The 20,468-nt window shown below is 41.5% G+C and overlaps 1 protein-coding gene across 1 annotated transcript; it reads right to left on the bottom strand.

Moving 5' to 3' along the window:
- Positions 1 to 356: 356 nt before the first annotated feature.
- On the bottom strand, positions 357 to 17,448 carry atp10b (ATPase phospholipid transporting 10B). Its single transcript, XM_034544177.1, has 21 exons — positions 17,039 to 17,448; positions 14,473 to 14,677; positions 14,068 to 14,153; positions 13,657 to 13,763; positions 12,131 to 12,262; positions 11,764 to 11,891; positions 11,228 to 11,480; positions 10,277 to 10,476; positions 8,688 to 8,846; positions 7,508 to 7,916; positions 7,272 to 7,372; positions 7,058 to 7,184; positions 6,752 to 6,936; positions 3,883 to 4,150; positions 2,926 to 3,002; positions 2,717 to 2,842; positions 2,420 to 2,620; positions 2,229 to 2,309; positions 1,983 to 2,087; positions 1,536 to 1,723; positions 357 to 552 (listed from the first exon to the last, which is right to left on the bottom strand). Exons 1-21 carry the CDS (start codon positions 17,446 to 17,448, stop codon positions 357 to 359), a joined length of 3,744 nt encoding a protein of 1,247 aa, XP_034400068.1.
- Positions 17,449 to 20,468: the final 3,020 nt, after the last annotated feature.

The following is a 20,468-nucleotide window of genomic DNA, read 5'->3' as shown; positions in this document are numbered from 1 at the left end:
GGGTTACCACTGTGCTCTGAAAACCCATCAGGAAAGTAACAGGCTTATGTGTTCACTATGGCAGCTTGTTATGAGGAGGGTAAGGAGGAGAGGGCCTACATACTTTTCCTCACTCATCACCCCAATCGATGATTTGTCACAAGTCCAAGAAGAGTATTTCCCCAAAAATGAAAACATACTGGGATATATACAATCATGAGGAATATTTACCACTTTCTCAATAAATATATCATCTTAGTCCTTCATGTTGCCAACAAGTCTGTTTCTCATTTGTGTACAGGCCTCTAATAGTTTTCTGTGATGACATTCAGTGTGAATTCATCCTCCATGACACCAGAGGGGGTAACAGACTGGGGTTAAATGTCCGCAAGGGTCTCCATGGTGGGAGAAGTTGGGGGAGACAACCTGGAGCGTTTGACCTGGCTCGTGCTCCTGAAGCTCTTCCATTCCTTCATCCACTCGTCCCGCGTGGAGGGGTCCAGCCGGTCCAGATGCCTGGCTTGCACAAGCGGGGAGGGGGCGATAGAGTTCTTCAGCACATGAAACATGTACCTGGGGGAGAGAGAGTGGTGGTGAGAAAGTAGGCCAGTGAAAAATATGCGTCTCTTTGATGTAAATCAGAGCATTCCCTCTAAATATCAGCACTTTCAGACGCATCAGCAACCAGGAGGAAAGATCGAGCCGCGGTGCAGATCATTTCTGGACTTCACAATTAACATTATTTAATTACAAATCTGCCGAGACTGTTTATGCACCACAACAACCTTCCAATGACATAGCAGTTCATGATCTGCACAAGTCAAATACAAACTCCAAAATTGCACTTACATAATATAATTATGAGATTGATTAGTTTTAAACAGGAGTGGAAGGAGGACTACAACAGTGGTTTCGGATCTCTTTGATTTGACAAGGATTTGTAACTCCGAAAAAATTAAAAAAGTGATTTTGCGTTATAATTCATAGTGATGTTATGGGACATCTTTGGGTTTTGGACTGTTGGTCCGACAAAACAGAACATTTGAAGCAGTGCCTTGGGCTCTAGGTGTGTGGTGTTATTTTCTGTCTTTTTAATGACGAAGAAACTTTAGTATACTACGAGTGTCAACCTGTAAGATTCAGCGGGGCATCTGAACCGTATTTTCTTTATCCTACGTTGTCTTAGAATAAAAACAGGGAAGAGTTTAACATGCTCCTGATTGTAAATTGCCAGCACAACTGTGTACAGTAGGATATTTTTTAACTCTTTCCTTTCCAAATGCTATATGCGAGAGGAAATTGCCTAAAGTTTATAGTTTTTTAAATAATTTTTGTTCCTGTAGATGTGAAAATTGTTGACATTTCCCCTAATACATATACGTATACATATAACAGGAGATAAATGTAGGAAAATGGGACAATTAAACAATCTGCTGCTTATATGCTCTTCAGAGGTATTCAATGTAATGTAATAGAGCGAGCTAGAATGTATTCAAATAAGTACATTAAAAAAGCGATAAAGTAACAATGACGAGGGCACATTAAATTAATAGTACCTGGGCATCAGAGCCACCACAGTGGTGATGATGCAGAGAAGGTAAAACATGGGGTCGGCCATCTGGCTCTGGAGGATCCAGTACGGGTTGGATGGAGGGTTACAGCTGACACAGATGGCGCTGTACACAAGCGTCACAATGAAGTACAATGCCACACTGCCCAGCATGATTACCCAGTGAACCACTGTCTGCAAGACAGATGCATAAAACAGCAATTACATATTTTGAAAACAACCCCATTCGTCATTAAACTTTTTTTTCTTGCATTCATTTAAAAATACACTGGATTAATGCAAATAATGTTGCACATACATGTTTCGTGAAATTGTTGTTGTTGTTATCATCATATTAGTATAAATTGCAGACCAGCCTGAAAGTATTTAATGATAAGAGTTTTGGCTCACTGGGAGTATACACTGTGATGATATATATCAGTTCAGCACTCACCCAGGCTTTGATCTCTATTGACAGATGCAAAATGATGGTAAATAAAGAGATTGTGTTCAAAGGAGTTCCAAAGGTAAACACATCAATGTCTGAATCCTGGTAAGCCTGGAGGGCAGACAATACATGTGGTCAGATTTTAGGCAAAAAGCAATAAACCGGTCAAATAACTCAGAGGACACACCAGAACAGAAAAGCAACTTTGCACAATATTTTATCGAAGACACAGAATTTAAATGTTTCTCTCACCAAATATGGAATAAAGAAGCACACCAGACTCTGATAGAAGGCATCGAGCATGGAGACCCAGAAAGTTGAAAATGTGTATTCCTAAACAAGTACACACACACACACATTTTAATACATACGCTTAGCAACATATTCGGTGAATTTTAATCATGACCCAACTCTATAAACACGTAGCTACTCTTGTGACTGACCCCTGCACCCTGTCCCATCCTGTACAGTTCAGGAACACCAAGCAGCATCTCTGCAGAAACATCTCTATCCATAATCCCAAACATGATGGGTGGTACCGAGGTGAAGAAGAGGTTAAAGAAAATCATCAGCCAGTAGTCGATCATGGTGGTGCCAGAGAAGCCGCAGAAGAACTGATACCAGAACAGCAGATTCACGTAGGCCTGGGAAGCACATTAAAGTGTAGAAGATCACATGATACATCCAGGCAAGATGTTGATTCAGACAGCAGAGCGCTCTAACGTCGACTCGACACTCACCACGTTCTTATAGAAGAAGTAAATGATCATGTTGGCAAGTCGAGTGTAGCACCAGTGTCCGTGAACCAGGATAAGTTTGTTCAGGTGTTTGAAGCGAGATATAGCAAAATCACTCGCCATGACCGCCTGCAGATGCCAGAGAGTTTTGGACAGTGAGAGCAGTCAAAGAAACAAGTGACATCTCGAAAGCTGAAGACCTCAGTTCAGACCTGCATGCCCTCCTGACCGGATAGCCCAATGCCGATATCAGCTGCTTGGATCATGCTGACATCATTTGCACCATCACCTGAAACCACACAGTGAATATCAGTTCGACAACGTCTATTTCAGAAGAAAATAGATCAAAACCCACTGACTTGATGGTTCTTATACATTAATACAAATAAAATGTATTTATTTGGTCATTTTATGTTTTGTTTAATGGAACTACCCTGCTGTTGTGATATGTTGACTATATAAAAACTCAGGACCTGAATTAAGAACCAAGTGAAGGGACTAGGTGTCTCAGCAGAACGCCATTTTAAAATGTAAAATCTGCCATGAATGAAAATAAATGACATCAGTATATACAGTAATTTCATTCAATGGTTAGGTATGAATTTTCTTTTATTCAATGTAGATGAGACTTTCTTGTCTAATGTCCAAAACATTTCTCAGGAGGTTGAATGACTCAAAGAGGTTAAGATCAAGAACACCTGAAAGTATTACCTTTCTTTTCCCCTGCATTGTCTCACAAAACCATTTATTTCCCAAACAATGCTTTTTGCTTTATTTCTCATAGGTCTTCTTCGCAGCTTGTCATAGTAGGAAAAGCACAGGTTTTACTAATAACATTAACTAAGTGTCCCAGCATGTCCTGACAGGGTGACACTGAGCCAGCATGCACAATACCAGGACCCTGAAACTGAAGCAGCTAAATGAAATTCAGCCAACATTCATTGGATTAGTTACACCTGTGCTTTCCCTACTGTGACATGTCTAAATGTCTTCCGTTGAAAAAGCCTATTGTATATAGTATAACAATATCCCAGCAGTATACAATCATAATCAATTAATTGATTTTTTTTCACTTTAATTTTATAGTTCTTTGATTCTTCTATTTTGCATTAAAAGTCCCAGATGAATGTATTTGGAATTGCATGAAAAGCTCAAGAAGATGTTCTCACCGACAGCAAGGGTCATGACCTTGAGCTTCTCCCTGACCATCTTCACCACTCTGCTCTTCTGTAAGGGCGTGACTCTACAGCAGAGCACAGAGCGGCAGCGCTTCGCCAGGTCCACGAAGCGGTCCTGTAGGTCTGACGACAAAGCCATGGTCAGGGTGCATCCGTCAATCACCAGAGAGATGCCTTGGGTTGTGTCCACATTGCGAGGGTCCTCGCTGTACCTCCTCACCTCTTCCAGTGTGCAGTCCAAGATAGACGTGCACACAAGCTGCAAAATCAACATCTGGTTATTTTACTGAGTTTTCAGTATTATGAAGCTTTCCAAACTGGAGTTGAAACAATTAGTTGTGGAGAAATAACCGCCAACAATTTTGATAGTCAATAAGTCCTTTTTTTAAATAAATGCTAAATCGTCCTCATTTCAGCATCAGATATGAATATTTTCTTTGCTTCTTTGGTTTTGGACAGTTGCTTGGACAAAAATATTGTGAAGATATCATCTTTGGATAAAGAGAACATGTGATAGGCATTTTTTATCTTATCTTATCTTCTTTTTCTTTTTTACCAGTTTACACATTTTATAGACAAGCAATACATTGAGCAGATAATCATAAAATTAATCCATTATTAAAAATAAATTCTCATGGAAGCCCTATTACAAAGTTGTAATCAATTTGACTTAGCTGCACACAAGGTAGTGTAGTGAACTAAAGAAAATACAAAGTAAAAGAGGATAAGTCCTAACTTGGATATGACATCTCTTATAATCTATAAGAAGACTCTCTATGCTACTGAGTCATGTTCATGATATCAGACTTGAAGCAATTATGAGGCCTTGGTCCCATCAGACTCATCATTGTTGTCTGTAAATAACTCCAACCTCTTAGCCAAAAGGAAAAGGGACATGATGAAAAAAAAATTGGGTCACATCCTGTTTTTAGATCATCTATCTAATGCTGGTTAAATTTCATTAGGTGTGGTTGGGAGATGACTCTATGAATGCATCCCTCAGGTGGTCATCGAGTTACAGTGGTAAACAAAACAAAGAAAAGTTCATTACTATTATGAGCAAAGGGGTATTTCCCCTGGGGGTTGAACATTAGACTGGTAATTAGATATGAAAGCAGTAGATATTGTATTGGGGGTCTCTTCCTCCATTCATCATCAATGACTAGTCCCGTCTGAGAGGAGCGCAGCAGTGCCTTTGTTACAAAAAGCTCCCCATGTATCCGTTAGAGCCGACGGGTAATTTCAGTCTATTTGAGGCCGGGGATGATTAGGACATGGTCAGGTTGTTATGAAGGGTCTTTAATGACCTCAGAGAAGCAGGGTCCACACCTGACACCTTATCTTTTTCTGATGAAAATGTGAGGGTTTGACCTTTAGTTAAATATAAAAGTGGTCAAAAAGGTTTGGCCATTTAAGTTGGAGGGAGACGTACGCTGAGGTAAAACCTCTTGAACTGCTTGGAAAACACAAGACTTGTCCTAAATGACCATTAAATACAGCCAATGCTGCCCTAAGAAACAAGCTGTATGTGTGTGATGTGTGAAATATAAATCCCCTCATATTGAGTGGCTCAAATATGCAGACATACATGTAAGCAATAAGTAATTGTATATTTGTATATTCAAAACCTGTAATTTAAGTTGGAGAGTGTTGGACAAATAACTGTTTTTAGTAGGGCTGTGAGGGATGTTTCAGTTGTTTTGTTTACAACTCCATATGTTACTTAACCTCTGTAGTCTCACACAACAAAGGGACCATGAATAACATGCATGGTCTAAGGGGTCTCGCGGGGAAACACCAGGGGTTATTCCTCTCCTTTCTCGAGAACTTTGAGCTGAAAAATAAGACACATGCTTCTCTGGAATGAAGAAGCGCCCACAGAAAGACAATCAAGACCTGATCTCAAGGAAAATAAGGTGGGGGCTTGGTTAAGTTGGGCAAGCCTCCACTACCCCCCTCCTGTCATGAAGTGTTTGTCACAGGGTATAAAGGACAAAAGCAGAGACAAGACCTTCGCGTAGCAACTTAGAAACATATGATTTGAACGCTTTCTTGCAAAAATAAATTACCTGAATAAGGATTTTACACTTGGTGAAGAATTTTTACAACAGAAAGTAATACTTTTACAGTCCTTATATTTATCCCTAATCTATCACAGTACATAACTCACCCCCATTTTATATCTCTTGATGCAAATGATATTTCACTTTATTTAGAAAAATCCTGGCACAATTCTACCAGCTTTAAATATTATTTGACAGGTCTGGTAAGATCTCATGATGTAAGAATAACTACCCCCAAATAAAATCTGATGTTTCAGATATAATGCTAAAGCTCATAAAGATATGTAAGTTTAGTCCATTATAGAGAAGGTCTATACCACTCTCACCTCAGTATGGTAAATATGAAGATACCGCAAGTAGCGATTAGCTTAGCTTAACGTAAAGCTTGGAAACAGCTACACTGGCTCTGTACAAACGTAACAAAATTCAACTACAAGCACCTCTAAGACTCATTAATTAACTGTATAGCATTTGGCAAATGTGTAAAAATTAGGCTGGCTATCTCTTGCACAGTTAACCTCCTGGATTCTCTGCTTGTTGCCTAGCAACTACTAGTGGGCAGATTATGTTACCTGTAGACTGAGCGAGCAAACTGTTTCCCACTGGTTTCCGTCATTGTGCTAAGCTAACCTAAATGTTTCTTTACGTACGTTGACATTTCCATCCCGCGTTAGATTTTCCCCAAACAAATTCTAATTGTGGTGTAAGAAATGAATCAGAGATGTTCCATCATGCATCACTTCACAGCTCTGAGTCAAACAGCCAACCCTTAGTGAGGCAGGCAGCGGCCTCCTCACCTTGTTTTTGCAGCTCATGTTAATCACCAGGTCTTCCTCTTCCAGTAGCCTGCAGGCATAGCCGATGTTGACAGCTGTCTCCGGCTTGTCACCAGTCAGCACCCACACCTGTATCCCTGCCTCCCGCAGTGCCACGATGGTGTCTGGGACACTCTCCTGAAGACGGTCCTCGATGCCCGTCGCCCCTGCAAGAGGATATATATCCAAAGTCAGGCAATATTCAAACACAGAGCTTATCACACAGATACACAGTATGTTTTTCAAGTGTTTATTATGATTGATGTGTGTTGGGCATACGCATGCTACCTAGCAGGGAGAGGCCTGTCTCTAGCTGCACTGCAGTGTCCATAACAAGCTCCTCTCTGTGGTCTATAGCAGCCAGAGCTCTCTGTCTGTTCACTGACCAGCTTTCATACTCCTTGTAACTCACAACCTGCAGCACACGCAGAAAGAAGATGAACAGAACTCATCTAGTATGAGAAAATGATGCTGTTAAATATCAACAAATCAGATTGTGTACCTTCTTTGTAAAGCAAAGTGTACGTAGCCCATCTTTAGCATAGCAGTCGAGGTGATGCTGAGTACCTGCTGCTATATTCTTCTGCTTCCCACTGAGATGTTCTGAAAATAATATGACACAGATTCTTTTTTATTTCATTGTGAATTATGAAATGACCCAGGGTATCTCCGTTTTGACTAATAAAGGTAAATCATTTAATAAATATGCATTAGTGTAGTTACACTAGTGCAGTGTACCGAGTAGCTCCATGATGGCGTAGTCTGCCCCTTTAGTGTACAACACATACTCTCTGGTGATTGGGTGTCGCACCAAAACAGACATTCTCTTCCTGTTGGAGTCAAAGGTCAAGGTGTCCAGCACCTCAAACACCAGGTCCTCCCCAGACGGTAACCTCAGTGTCACACTGTCAGGGGTGCGGTTCAGAAGGGTGAAGCCATATGCCTTGGCTGCGTACACCAGGGCTGCCTCATCTGGACTCTCTGCCTCATAGCTCAGATTATCTGAGTTTGTGTCGGATGGAGCATGCAGTGAACACATTTGGAGCCCAGTGGTGTCTTCAAAGTCCTCTTTTTTTACAGGGGGGTTAAAATGGTCCTCCTCTACAACTAAGTCCTCTAATATGCTGCGACTTCTCTTGGGCTTGCGCTGCCAGGAAGTGAAAATATGGGGAAGAGAGACAGAATTTGCATCTAAAGTATCCAGTGAGTTGTTTGCCTGACCAGAGCGCGAAAACCCTCTCTCCTGAAAAAGTGAAGCAAAGAAAACAGAAATTTGTATGTCACAATTTTGCCCACACACCCATATGGTGATAACACAAAAACAGTCTTAAAACCTTGTCATCCATTTCCACTTCGTTTCTTTTTGCGCTTTTACCTTTAATTACAAACTCAAGGGAAAACCCTCATATTTCTCCCATCTGCCAGACCCGAACAGCACAGTCAAGAGCAGCGAGCACTAAAAATAATAAAGACAACCCGGATTGCCCTTGCAAATCTCCCTTTACTATGTGGCTAATTTAGCGAGGACTCAGAATCTTTACAACTGGGGCTTTAAAGATGAAAGAAAATTAGCCCTGACCGCTGAGGAAAGAACAGAAACTTAGAGCTAAACAATTGAAGAGAACTTTAAAAATTAAACTAATTGTATGAGGTTAATAAGAATAATTTCAACCTAATTAGTTACTGATTAAATTATGGGGATTTTGCTGCAGGACTGTCCATGTCTGGACACCATGTTTAAAGATCTATATTATATAATGACAATTAATAGATTCTTCACAAAGTTTTCTAGTAGAAAAGTTTGCCATTTTTTAAACTGGGAGTTTCAAGAGTACAAATCCTGTGTCAAATCTTTCGTCTCCTGACTGTGCCCTCCATCTCCACTTCCCATCACAGCGGCAGTAAACAAAGCACTCACCCTCTGTCTCTGAGCTGTTGCCATGGAAACCGCCACTGTGTTGCAAATGGCGAGACCCAGAAAAAAGTCTAAGTAAGGATCTATCTCCTGGCTGCCGCTGCAGTTCCCTGCCCTGCTAATCTGCTGAAGCAGCTTCCTGTCTGGAATCACCTCAGTTTCCTGTTGGAGTAAAAGTGAATCCGTTTTTTAATTAAAAGCTCCTGTTGATAAACTGTTTACTGCTTACACTCAGCTTTCACTGTTCTGACATGACAGGATTGGAACAAGTTTGAGGCTTTTCACCTTTTCCTCCAGTTTTGTTCGCTAATGTAGATACAATAAACTGTTGCAGGAAGTACAAAAGTAATGGAGGACGTTTTCATTCATAAAAACATTCTGCTCTGTTAGAGACACAGCATGAGGAAAACCAAAAATGGGCTTTGTGCCAATTTGCTGGAATAAATACAATACTTTTTATGTCTCAGCCTGTGTCTCCAGGCCTCTCTTTGCCCTGTGGACAAAAATAGACACAGAACTACTGTACTGTATATGAAGACGATTATGACTAATCTATAGTGCACGTTTATAGTTTATGTGACATCAGTGGTCTGTGCCAAATGGTGCCCAGCATGACCATATGTCCCGTCACAGACACAGGGGCAACTTTAAGCCAAAATGGATGCGCTTATCTCTGTCACCTAACAGCTCGGCCATCTGCGGCGGGGACAGGGACCATGAGGCCTTTTGACACAAGGATGGGAGAGATTTTGGTAAACAAATTACACATTGAGGTCTTTTGAGTAGGTTTAGACATGGAAAATAATATTTTAAATCAGGTCATCGGTTAAAAGTTCAAATTTCTTGGTCTTAGAAACATACATGACATTTACATTTATTTATCATTGCTAATTACCCAATAAGACTGCAAATATAATGAAAACAAGCAGAACATACTAACTATATTCATTGTGTATACTAATAATGACCTAAATTGAATCCACAAAATAAATACCATAACTTTATATTATAATGATCATGTGATAGACCATCGCACAATACATGCTAATAAAGGCTCCAGTTCCTCGTCATCATGAGCAGTGTAGCTAGTTTATTACATGGATGGATGGATAAAGTTACATTTACATTCAGATAAATGCATTCTTAATACAGTTTTTATGGTAAGACATTGTCATAAACTCAATAAGGACGTTATGATTCATTTCCCTTTCCATAAGAGTGGTAAGACAAGACGTGTCGGTAGCCGCCCTAGCTCCTTCCATTAGGTTGATAATATTAGGCCAGTTCACAATAAATGCATTGCATCATGTTTGATTTTGAGCCATTTATTTGTGCTACTCAGCCATGATTACAACTGCAAGAACACTTGTTAATCAAGAGAAATTAGTGTAATTTGTGGGCCCCACTGGGTGGCCTTGAGTCAACTCCCTGACGACCACACCTCCTCCATGAGCAAACAAAAAATCCTGATCATCGTTTCCCCCACGGTGGCGTCCTGTGACCCTGCATTATAACATCAAGATGGACAAAGCCCATAACCTGACCGTGAATGAAATATCTGCCTTTTCTTCCTGACTAAGTGATCATCTTACCAGCGGACTGCTGAAGGCCACATCGCTCTGGGCATTTCCCTTGACCTTGCTCCTGTGTCGGTTATCATGGTGATGTTGTGTACAGTCAGGGGTTATGTCCTCAGTATCCAGGGACCATCCAGTCAGGGGAGGTTGTGGCCGCTGGTTGAAGATGACATCCTCCCCTGACTCTGGTTCACCAAGGACAGCAAGGCGGATGGCTGCAAATCCCCCAAAACAGGTTGATACATAAAGTATGTATATTATATATAGACTATTTGTCAGGGCATGTTCAAATGTGGAGCACTTGACTACACATGCAGTGTCAAAAGACTTTAAAGACATGGATTAGACAGCCCCCAGCCCCCCCTCGGTGGAATCAAATGCCCAAAATTAGCCACGAAATTAGCCAAAATAAATTAACTTTAAGAGGGAACTCAACTCCAGGGAAAAAAGATCAATAAGACTATTAGTTAAAAATCGGATTGAAGCTAGTCACCACAAATATGGAAGTACAAAATTGATGTGTCTCTAATCAGAACACAACACAATATATGGGGAAAAGGGGAAACAATATACTGACAAGAGGCTTATGAGTATCCAATGTGTGCCTTAACTCCACTGATTTATATCTTAATGTGTATTCTGTATGGTCAAATGTATTTATATTGAAAAGAATCTGCCTCGTGAGACTGGGTAACCACAGAAAACAATTTATGTAAAGACAAGATAACTATTCTTAAACTTCTACCACTAGTAGCATGATACTACTAGCTTGCTAATTCCACTGTTAAAAAGTCATATGGGAGCATCTAGCCTCTGCCAGAAATCTCCATAGGTTGAGGCAGGTTGTTTGCTTTAGGAAGAGATCATGAGGGTTTACAAATAACCCCTTTTCTGCGAGAAAGGCAGAATTCTCCCATGATAAATAGCTCTTTTTGGTTCAATAAAATCTGTCAATATGAAGTTTACCATTTTCTTTGTGTGGGTACTCGGTGCCCATGATGGAGCATCTGCGAAACACCATCTTGTTCTCAGTGAGGGTTCCCGTCTTGTCGGAGAAGACGTATTCAATCTGTCCCAGGTCCTCTGTGATGTTCAGGGTCTTACACTGCACGCGTCTGTCGGTCTCATCATCGTGCAGATCGATGTCATTGGTGATGAAGTAGATCTGACCGATCTTTACCAACTCAATGGATACATAGAGAGAGATAGGAATCAGGATCTGCAAGTGAGGAGACAAGGGGAAAAGAGACAAAATAAGGAAAGGAAAGAAGAGGAGAGGAGAAAGTTGGAGTGGGGAGAACATTTAAATATAGACAAGAGAGACAGGAGAGAGCGAGAAAGAAGTGATCAAAGTGAAAAAAGTGTTAAGATGAGAGTGGACAACACTCGGTGGAATAAGAAGATATTAGAAAAAATGAGGAGAAAGGAAAAAAAATTTAATTAGGAAATTAAGATAAACACAATTAATACTTTCTTTCGTACACACAGTCAGACTCCTCCACCTGCAGCAGGATGATCATAGTGAAAAACATGTAGAAGCCAGACAGACTGGGACTGTCCAGGTGACCATTGCTGTCGGGGACAAGGTAAGGGGGCCCACTGGGCAGCGCCTGTAGCCATAAGAAGTGACCTGCATGTGTGAGGACAGGGAAATTAATCACACAGACTGTCGCACAGGGAGGAAAGCTATTTTTGGCACCACACCTTCCCTGTCTCCTCCCTCTTTTTACTAGTATTATTTTGGGCCTGTGGCCAAAGTGTGTTTTTATTTGATTGGAAATGAAACGTCTCCTCATCAATGTAAAACCATTAACCCTGAACCAGTCTGTGTAGTGATTTTATGGTTAAGTTATGTAACTCATCACTGACCTAGTGCTCCAACAAGACACATGCTGAGGAGGAGAATGACGCAGAAGATGACGTCTGTGTTCAGCTTCCGCTCTAATTTGCTGCGCTTGTATCTTGGCGCGTTGTTGTTGAGCATGGACTTGGTTTCATGGCCTTAATTAAAGGTGGGATCAGAAGGTCCAAATGGTCAGTGAACACCAAGGGAAATTGATTGTTATATTTGAAAACATGCTTATTCTGGGTCAGCTAATGTGAGGGAACAAAACAGGACAATCAAACACTGAGGTCATGTCCTCTTTAATATTTCAGGAAATTTGCGGGTTAATTATTACACAAGACTGACTAATATTTTCAACCATGCCAACATGGATCTAGACATTGCAATGTCAGTCTGTCTTTCATTTGGTTGGTTCACCCTTTTGATCCAGACTGAAATATCTAAACAGCTATTGGAGGAATTGCCATGAAACAAATTTGCGCAGACATCTGTGGTCCCTCAAGAATGAATTATACCGCCTTTGATGATCCTTTGACTTTTCCTTTGACAACAAACCTTTCACGTGCCGTGTGATATATCAGCCATTAAACAGCTACTCAATATATTGACTTTGATTTTCCAGATGGCGCATCCTTGTAATAACTTTGGTGATCCTTCATATAACATCATTATCAGGTCACAATAGTTGAGAAGTTGTCTAATACTAAAATTTATGACCGAAAAGAACTAATGGCATTCCCATCAGCCGCTATACTTCATGTTTCGTGCCATTTATCTAATGTTAACATGCTAACATGTGAAACTAAGATAGTGAATATGCAATTATACTATACAAGCTAAATATGTTACCATGGTTGGGCTCTCAACATGTTGATGGCTCATGGCGGCTCACATCTATCCGCACTAGCATTAGCAAACACGTCAACAAAGCAAGGATGAGCATGCATGACAACACACACAGAGGAAGAGCGGCTTCATTCTCTGCTTAGTTAGACATTAATATACTTTATCTTTACATAACAAACAGTTGTTTGGTGATCGGCCCTTTTCACAGCAGTCAAGCAGGGTAAACACAGGTGTAATTGATATGATGAATAATGGTCCTTCTATTTAGTGTGTCACTTAATCCAGTGATCCAGCCTCAGGGCCTTGGTCCACCTAAAGGGATCAGGGCCATAATTAATGTTATTAATTACACCTGTGCTTACCCTACAATGACACGTCAACATGGCTGCTATGAAAAAGGCCTTTTACAGCCTCATATCATTCACATTGGAATCAAATAAAGTGTTCTGCACCATAATAACTAAACCTTGTAATGTAGGACGACAAAATGTACAGAAAGTATAACTGGACCTTTGCAAGGATAAATATGCAAAAATATAATTTACCGACTTTGGTTGGCAGTGAGATAAAGAACATTTTGGGTAGGGTTCTGATGGGGAAATTTGGACTCATGACCTTCTAAAGTTCTGGCTATGGCCCTGGGCAAAAACACTAAAAGCTCAAGGTTAAAGTGGTGAAACAGCTGAGAGGATGGAGAATATACCTGCATACACCACAAAGCCAACAGCGTGGTGCGTGTTTCTCATTTTGCAGCCTCGCAGCAGCAGACTCTCTATTCCAGTGCCCACCTTGTCCTTATCAGGTTTCTCTCTGCAGCAGGAGAAAGTGAGAAACCTCCTTTGTACTCTCAGATCTGGTTAGATATTCATTACTGCTGATATATTCCCCATTAGCAATTCCCCTCCTTTATGGCCATAGCTGGACAGCATGGTAGACCAGCTGTAAGAGCTGTGGTGCCTGAGGAAATCGATTATAGTCTATTACAGCCCCAATAATGCCTCTGGTGGCATCAGAAAGTGCAGCAAGAGGGTTGGAATTAGTTTTGCTCGGCTTCTCTGAAAGGCTTAAAGGCACTGTTTGGGGAATCCATGTGATCTGTGTAGTTGATACTCACACATAACACTTGAAATGATTGAGATTGTTGTTTGGCTTTTCACACACCACAACAGTGTTGAAGCTTTCAGGTTTAAATTCAGGATCCTGGGAAATGAGAGAAGGTATAAAGTCACTACAGTATGAATGTAAACTTTCTTAAGGTAACTCAATCTGTTCTGACATGTATTACACACAGTTGTGATCTAAAAATATTATTTAAGTCATCTAATCCAACATGTATGTGCTTTCTCACTGTCATTACAGCCTTTGACATAATGATCCGCATTTACCGCAGATGGAAATGTTACAGTTGTTTTGTTAAATGTCAATCCCAAGGAGGAGGAGAAAGGTGACGCAGCACAGAGGAAATGGAGATGGAAGACTGTGAGAGAAAGGAACCTCAGAAGTGGTAGGTATTCCTTACTGAGATGCAGATGCCAGACATTGCCCTCCTCTGCTTCAAGTTGGTCTCTCCATCCAGGTTGGATGTCTCTATGTGGCAGACACCGCTGGGGTCTGATGAATGCAGGAGCAGCAGGTCTGCAGGGACGATCTCATTGCAAACCACCTTCACAAAATCACCCACACGCACATCCTTCCAACGGCTCTTGGTGAACCTTTTATCCTTCCTGAAGTCATACATGTCAGATACCAACAGTCATTACAGATGATTTCATAAAGATACACAGTCCCTGGGTGGCTTTTTATAGATTGTTGTTATTAACAATATTGGCACAGTGGGTGTATTTTGTCTGTGTTTGTGCAATCAAATTAAATATTGAATCACTCCGTATGGATGAAATAATGACAGCCGCTGCTTAAGTTAGGGAATAAACAATACAACCAAATGAAAAATCAATGCCGTTGTTTTTGGAGAGCGGCCCAGGTGTGTTTATGTGCTTTGGAATAAGGAAACTTTCAGAGAAAGACAGTACACATTTTGAGCCCAGCCTGTTCCCAGAGTTTGAGGCTCCTCATAGAGCCACATGCGTTATGGTTTCACCCTGCACCTCAAGCTGGCTAATCACCAATGACAGCGCTGCAGGCATGCTGCCCTGCATGTAGGACCTGATCAGGTGGCTGCCACATGATACCACACCTCGCCTCAAACAAAGCCAGGAGGGGGGGTTATGTATTTTAGTATGACGTTTAGATTATACTTACCAGGTTGCACAAATATATTCTCTCCTGTCAGAAAAGCTTTATGTATGTCTTCTGTATGTCAGACAGCCTAGTTATCGGTTTCTAGTTATGGGAAGTGTCATAATCAGAACGTTTTTTAATGTGTGCCAGTGATCCTTCACCTCCATACTTTGACATTTTGGAAAATATGTTATTTGCTTTTATAAAACTTCTCATCGAACTCTGCCAGAAATAAACATATTTCCAACTGCCTTAAAGATCTGACATTGCAAAATAATGTATTTGTCTAAATGTAGCTCCTCTTGTGAATTTGGCTACCTGATGTGTCTCTTGAAAATGTATTTGTGGAGAAGACATATCTCTAGAAATATAGTGACACTTAAGATACTGTTTGGTTTGATAGTAGGTACGATATAAGTCACATTTATACAACATGTGAAATATCAGGACTCTTAAACCACAGACAGGAATAAACAGTTAGGTGTGGCGACTGCATGTTCTGCAGAGAGCAGACAATAGAATTAGACATATTTAACAATACAATAGGAGTTAGGAGTCAATCACCATGATTATTAACTGGCGTGTTCAATACGTTTGAGTCCAGGGGGATTAACAAGAGTTTGAGATAGAGACCAGCTTGATAGAATGACCCTAAAGATAAGACACTCATGCTCAAACAGACACACTTCACACCTCTTTGAAAACAAAATGTGGGTGAAGGGTGATTGGAAATAAAGATGTGGATCTGAGAAGGTCTGGTGAATTAGAGTTAAATCCCTCTCATCTGAAAACATTCCACGTGGAACTTAACATGCACTGCAAGGATGTGTGTTCCTCGAAGCTGTCAGATGGATAAACTTCACCTTGATAGAGAAAACAAGGAAGTGTGTGGAAGCCTACAATGTATTCCTGAGCTTCTTCAGGAAACATTTGTATGCTTCAAAGAAATCCCAGCCAATTGATTCTGTTCTAATCTTTACAAGCCCCAAAATGGAGCTTCAGCATTCCCACCCAACGAGCAATAAGAGACCCACAAGAGCCCGCTCGCCATGACTCAACTGTTGTTTATCTGACGACGTGAGGCGAAGATGACGAGTGTCTGCTAACAGACCCAGAGGGACCGGCGCGTTTTCAGTGTCCGAGATGCTACAACTGGGTCTGCACTGAGGCCACTTTGACCCTATCACCACACACACACACACACACACACACACACACGCACACGCACACGCACACGCACACACACACACACACAGGAGATACAGGGATTTCCACCAGCTGAGGCTGCACTTCCCAACAATGGGACATTTGAAAGCAAGCAACTGTGCTAGTTAATGATAAACCCTTCCAGAGGTTGAATGTTTGAGGATTCATCATTGGAGTGGCCTCTATTCTCACATCACATCCAGGGGAAATCCGTTCCAAAATCCCAGCAGAGAAAGGTTTTTTTGAGGTGTTCATCCTCATTTGTGAATTATTCATCCTTCACCAGTAATTAAAAAATAGATAACCGCTAACCTTACTGTCTTTGCTGACGCAACATCCAGATGAGGATTTCATAAAATGTCCACATTGCGATGGTGAGAGATATTGTTGTGAGGCTCTTCAAAAGAGGAATAATCTCACACACATTTACCATTTAAAGTCAAAAATCTCACGGGGTGCGGAAATGTTGAGGAGGTAGTAAAACACACAATCAGGCAGATCTACACACTCTCATAGACAGCAACATGCTGTATGATAAGAATCATTAGGCACTATGAGTGTTTCCACTCGCTACATCATGCATGAACCGCACAACTGCCCTGTTTCTATATTAAGGACATGATTGTCTTTGAGTCAGTTACCTGCTGTAGATGAAGCACGGCGTGTTGTTGAGCTTTCTGTCCGACCGGTACCTCCTGAAGTCCTCCCAGGCGGCCTTCAGGGCCGCCAGAGACAGGATGACACAGATGGGGATCAGAGCTACCTCTGGCTGAAAGGCGTTCACAACAGGGACAAAGTTCAGAATCGCCAGGCACACAAAGTAGATGTTAGCGAGACGGTGAAACTGCTCAAAGAGGTTCATGGGGATGAACAGGAGGAGGGTGTATTTGGTGGTCTTGATGGCATTGCCAGGGAAGTAGCGGTTGGGTTGCTTCGTCTTCCCCAAGCCCTCATAAGGCAGATTGGACACCAAGTTGCGGATGTCCTTCTCTCGTGCTCTCTGACCTCTCAGAGCATCTCTGACCCGGTCCAGAGGACTCTTCAACGTCATAGCTGCTCCCTGTGTTTTTCTTTTCCTCTTCTTACCAACTGTTCCTCCCCATCTTCTCAATACTTAAAGCTCCTTTAAGGTAAAAGTACTCTCTGCAGGCTCTCCTTGAATGAGTCTCTGTGTGTGTGTGTGTGTGTGTGTGTGTGTGTGTATGTATGTGTGTGTGTGGGTGGGTGTATGTGGGTGTATGAGGTCTAATAGGTTGAAACAAATGACAGTACACCTAGTCCTCCTCTGAGTCCGCCCATTGCATTGACAGGTGTGTTCGCATTCCTTGCACTGGAGCTGTTTAAGTAACACATAGAGGATGATTACTCTCAGACATTTAGAGGGTGCTCCAATGACTCAGCTGATTTGAACTTTGCTGTCAATATTCTCATGCCAGTAGAAACCAGTTTTCAAGTCTTTGAAATCATCCACACGGCAGAATTAGTCAGTGACCTGTATAGAAAAGTCTTTATCACCATTAATACTTCACACATTGATGTTGTCCTTGAACATTTAACAAACAAAAAAACTAATAAAAAACAAGAATAGGGTATGCACAGCTGACAATCTAATATTTGCAGAGCAGAAAATAGGTGCAGTGGGTCATAAGGAGATTTGAACTGACAACACAACACAAGCAGAGTGCTCGAGGCAAACATATAGGAAGAGTCTGTAGAGTGTGAATGAACACAGCAGAGAGAACTTAAACACCCCATTCAGGAGCCTACAGATGGAGAATACAGTCCATGGTGTTTAATGAGGCTGAAAACCTCTTTAATGCTCTTAATAAGACTGCAGATCATAATTAGCATGAGTCTTTATTGGTGAATGTAAGATAATTCTATGTTCACTTTCCCCTCATCCACTGAGAGGTCAGAGGTCAGAGTACAAAGCATGAAAGATGTCTTGCCAATAAAAGACACTTTAGCAAAATGTTGTTGATGGGTGAAAGTTTGATCATGATCATACAGGATAGGGTGAATTCATCTGTGTACATGTGTATATGAGACTCCCATGTATGATGGACTATAACAAAGTATCTTCTTGTACAGATGGCATGCATGTAGGAGGCCTTCCACTTCCTCATGTTGACATATGTTGTCTTTTCCAGAGCAGGCTCCAGAATCTGTTTAATTAGGCCAACTTTGAACTGTGTCACTCATTAATTGTACTTGAATTTAAATTTCAGACACAGTTCCAGCCGTCATAGTGAAACTTTATGTTCCCGGTTAATTATTTGATTCACAGCATATAGAGGCGGTATTGGAAAATTGCCTCCAAATGGAGATAGATGAGCCTTTATTGTCTTTTTTAACGGGTGCCATGTGCGACCTTGCAGGTGATTTATTATCAATCAAAAAATGTAAATGGCCTTCTGTTTTGTCCTTGAACAGCTGACACAGGCGGGTTCATCTCTGCTGGGTAGCTCAGCATGTTTTTCCATCCGATTCGTGTGTAGCAGGGGAGTGGCGTGACGCGCGTGTGCCCGACTCACCCTCTCACCTGTCTCAGTCAGCTCTGGCTAGGTTTGGCTTGGCTGGCACGCCCAGTCAACAGTGGCTCAGCTGTGAGTCCACACTGTGCACACAGACACACACAGGAACAAAACACACACTTGGAAACAAAACACGCACGATTCCACAGAGCAGAGGTCTGTGCATTCCTAATTACTCCAGTGACATGGAAACACTACAAAGTAGAAAGCATCTGCCTTGTCCCCCTTCTCTTACATGTCAACACGAATGCCCTTTTTGAAATGAGGAAAAGCGAGAGAGATAGAGAGCGTGGGCCAATTTAGCACAAACCATCTGTCTACTGTAGTGAGATAATACATCTGTTAAAGTGAGGGGGAACAGTACAGTGGAGAAGATTTTTACCAATGCATGGACGAACCTGGAACAAGGTTACATGTCGTATTACATCAGCTTTTACACCATTTTACCTAGTTTTCACACACACACACACACACACACACACACACACACACACACACACACAAACACACGCACGTGCGCACAAGCACACATACACACACACACACGCACCATGTGTCCCATTTTGGTCTCTTCTTTTTTCTCAAAACCAAACTCTAGCTATAAAATCCTCAAACATAATTCTCTTTGTGTTTAAAGCCAGTCTGAACCATTTAACCATGTCCTAATGTCCAGCTTTTATCCTTAATTCTGTTTATAATGTTCTTCAGATATTTCCTCAGTTAAAACATCCTCCCTCTGTTTTTCTCTCCTTGTGTTCTTCTGGTCCTATTAAGTTCAAAATCAAACATTAGCTACACATTAGGTCATGCTAGAACAACATTTTTTTAAATATTCAGTGTTTTGCACCATCAAAAATTCAATACCATCCATTTAAGGACTGTAACAGTGGTCAGGACAGGGAGAAAGTGCAGTGCAGAGTGCAGTGGATTTGCTGAATGAGGGGAGGGTGCAGGGAGAAGTCAAGCTATGGATGGATGGACGGCTCTTCTTGCCCTCTTATTTTCTTTCTCTTCCTGTGTTTTTTTGTAGCAGGCGCTCCGGCCCTTGCAGCCGGCGGGCAACAGTTGAGTCCACAGAGTGCCTCCATATCTATGGCTCTCTGCGTTAATGTCCCCTGGGGCCGGCGCTCGGCCCCGCTCAGACCCCAGCCGAGCCCATCTCAGCCAAGACCACCACCGCGGCCTCTCGCTCCTACTCCTCTGCCTCTCCATCCATTATGCAGTCAATAGTCCCCAGATGCAGCCATCACATCTCTCTTTTCACCCCTACATTTTCTCACACTGTGAGTGTATGAACACTGTTCACTCGCTCATTCAGACGCTCAATCAGCCGTGAGCCCGACAGTCAGTCATCATGAGCCGCACATTTATTCAGGACACATACAACCGGCACCCGTGTACTCTGTTATTGAAGTGATAGACTGAATTGAGTTTTAATTGAATTTAGATACATCTTCATAATTGCTGACAATCAAATTACACAAGATATTTACAGTCATTATGAAATATTACAATTGGAATTTACAGAAACTTTGTA

Source organism: Cyclopterus lumpus, chromosome 10 (genome assembly GCF_009769545.1).
Source record: "Cyclopterus lumpus isolate fCycLum1 chromosome 10, fCycLum1.pri, whole genome shotgun sequence".
Lineage (NCBI taxonomy): Eukaryota > Metazoa > Chordata > Actinopteri > Perciformes > Cyclopteridae > Cyclopterus > Cyclopterus lumpus.
Note: the sequence above shows the minus strand (reverse complement) of the source record. Positions and strands in the feature narration are given on the sequence as shown.

Coding starts and splice junctions, on each gene's coding strand:
- atp10b (XM_034544177.1), bottom strand. CDS start 17,448: ATGACGTTGAAGAGTCCTCTGGACCGGGTCAGAGATGCTCTGAGAGGT. Junction 7,373..7,507: donor CGCCATCATGGAGCTACTCG/GTACACTGCACT, acceptor TATTATTTTCAG/AACATCTCAGTGGGAAGCAG. Junction 2,310..2,419: donor GGATGGGACAGGGTGCAGGG/GTCAGTCACAAG, acceptor GTACTTGTTTAG/GAATACACATTTTCAACTTT.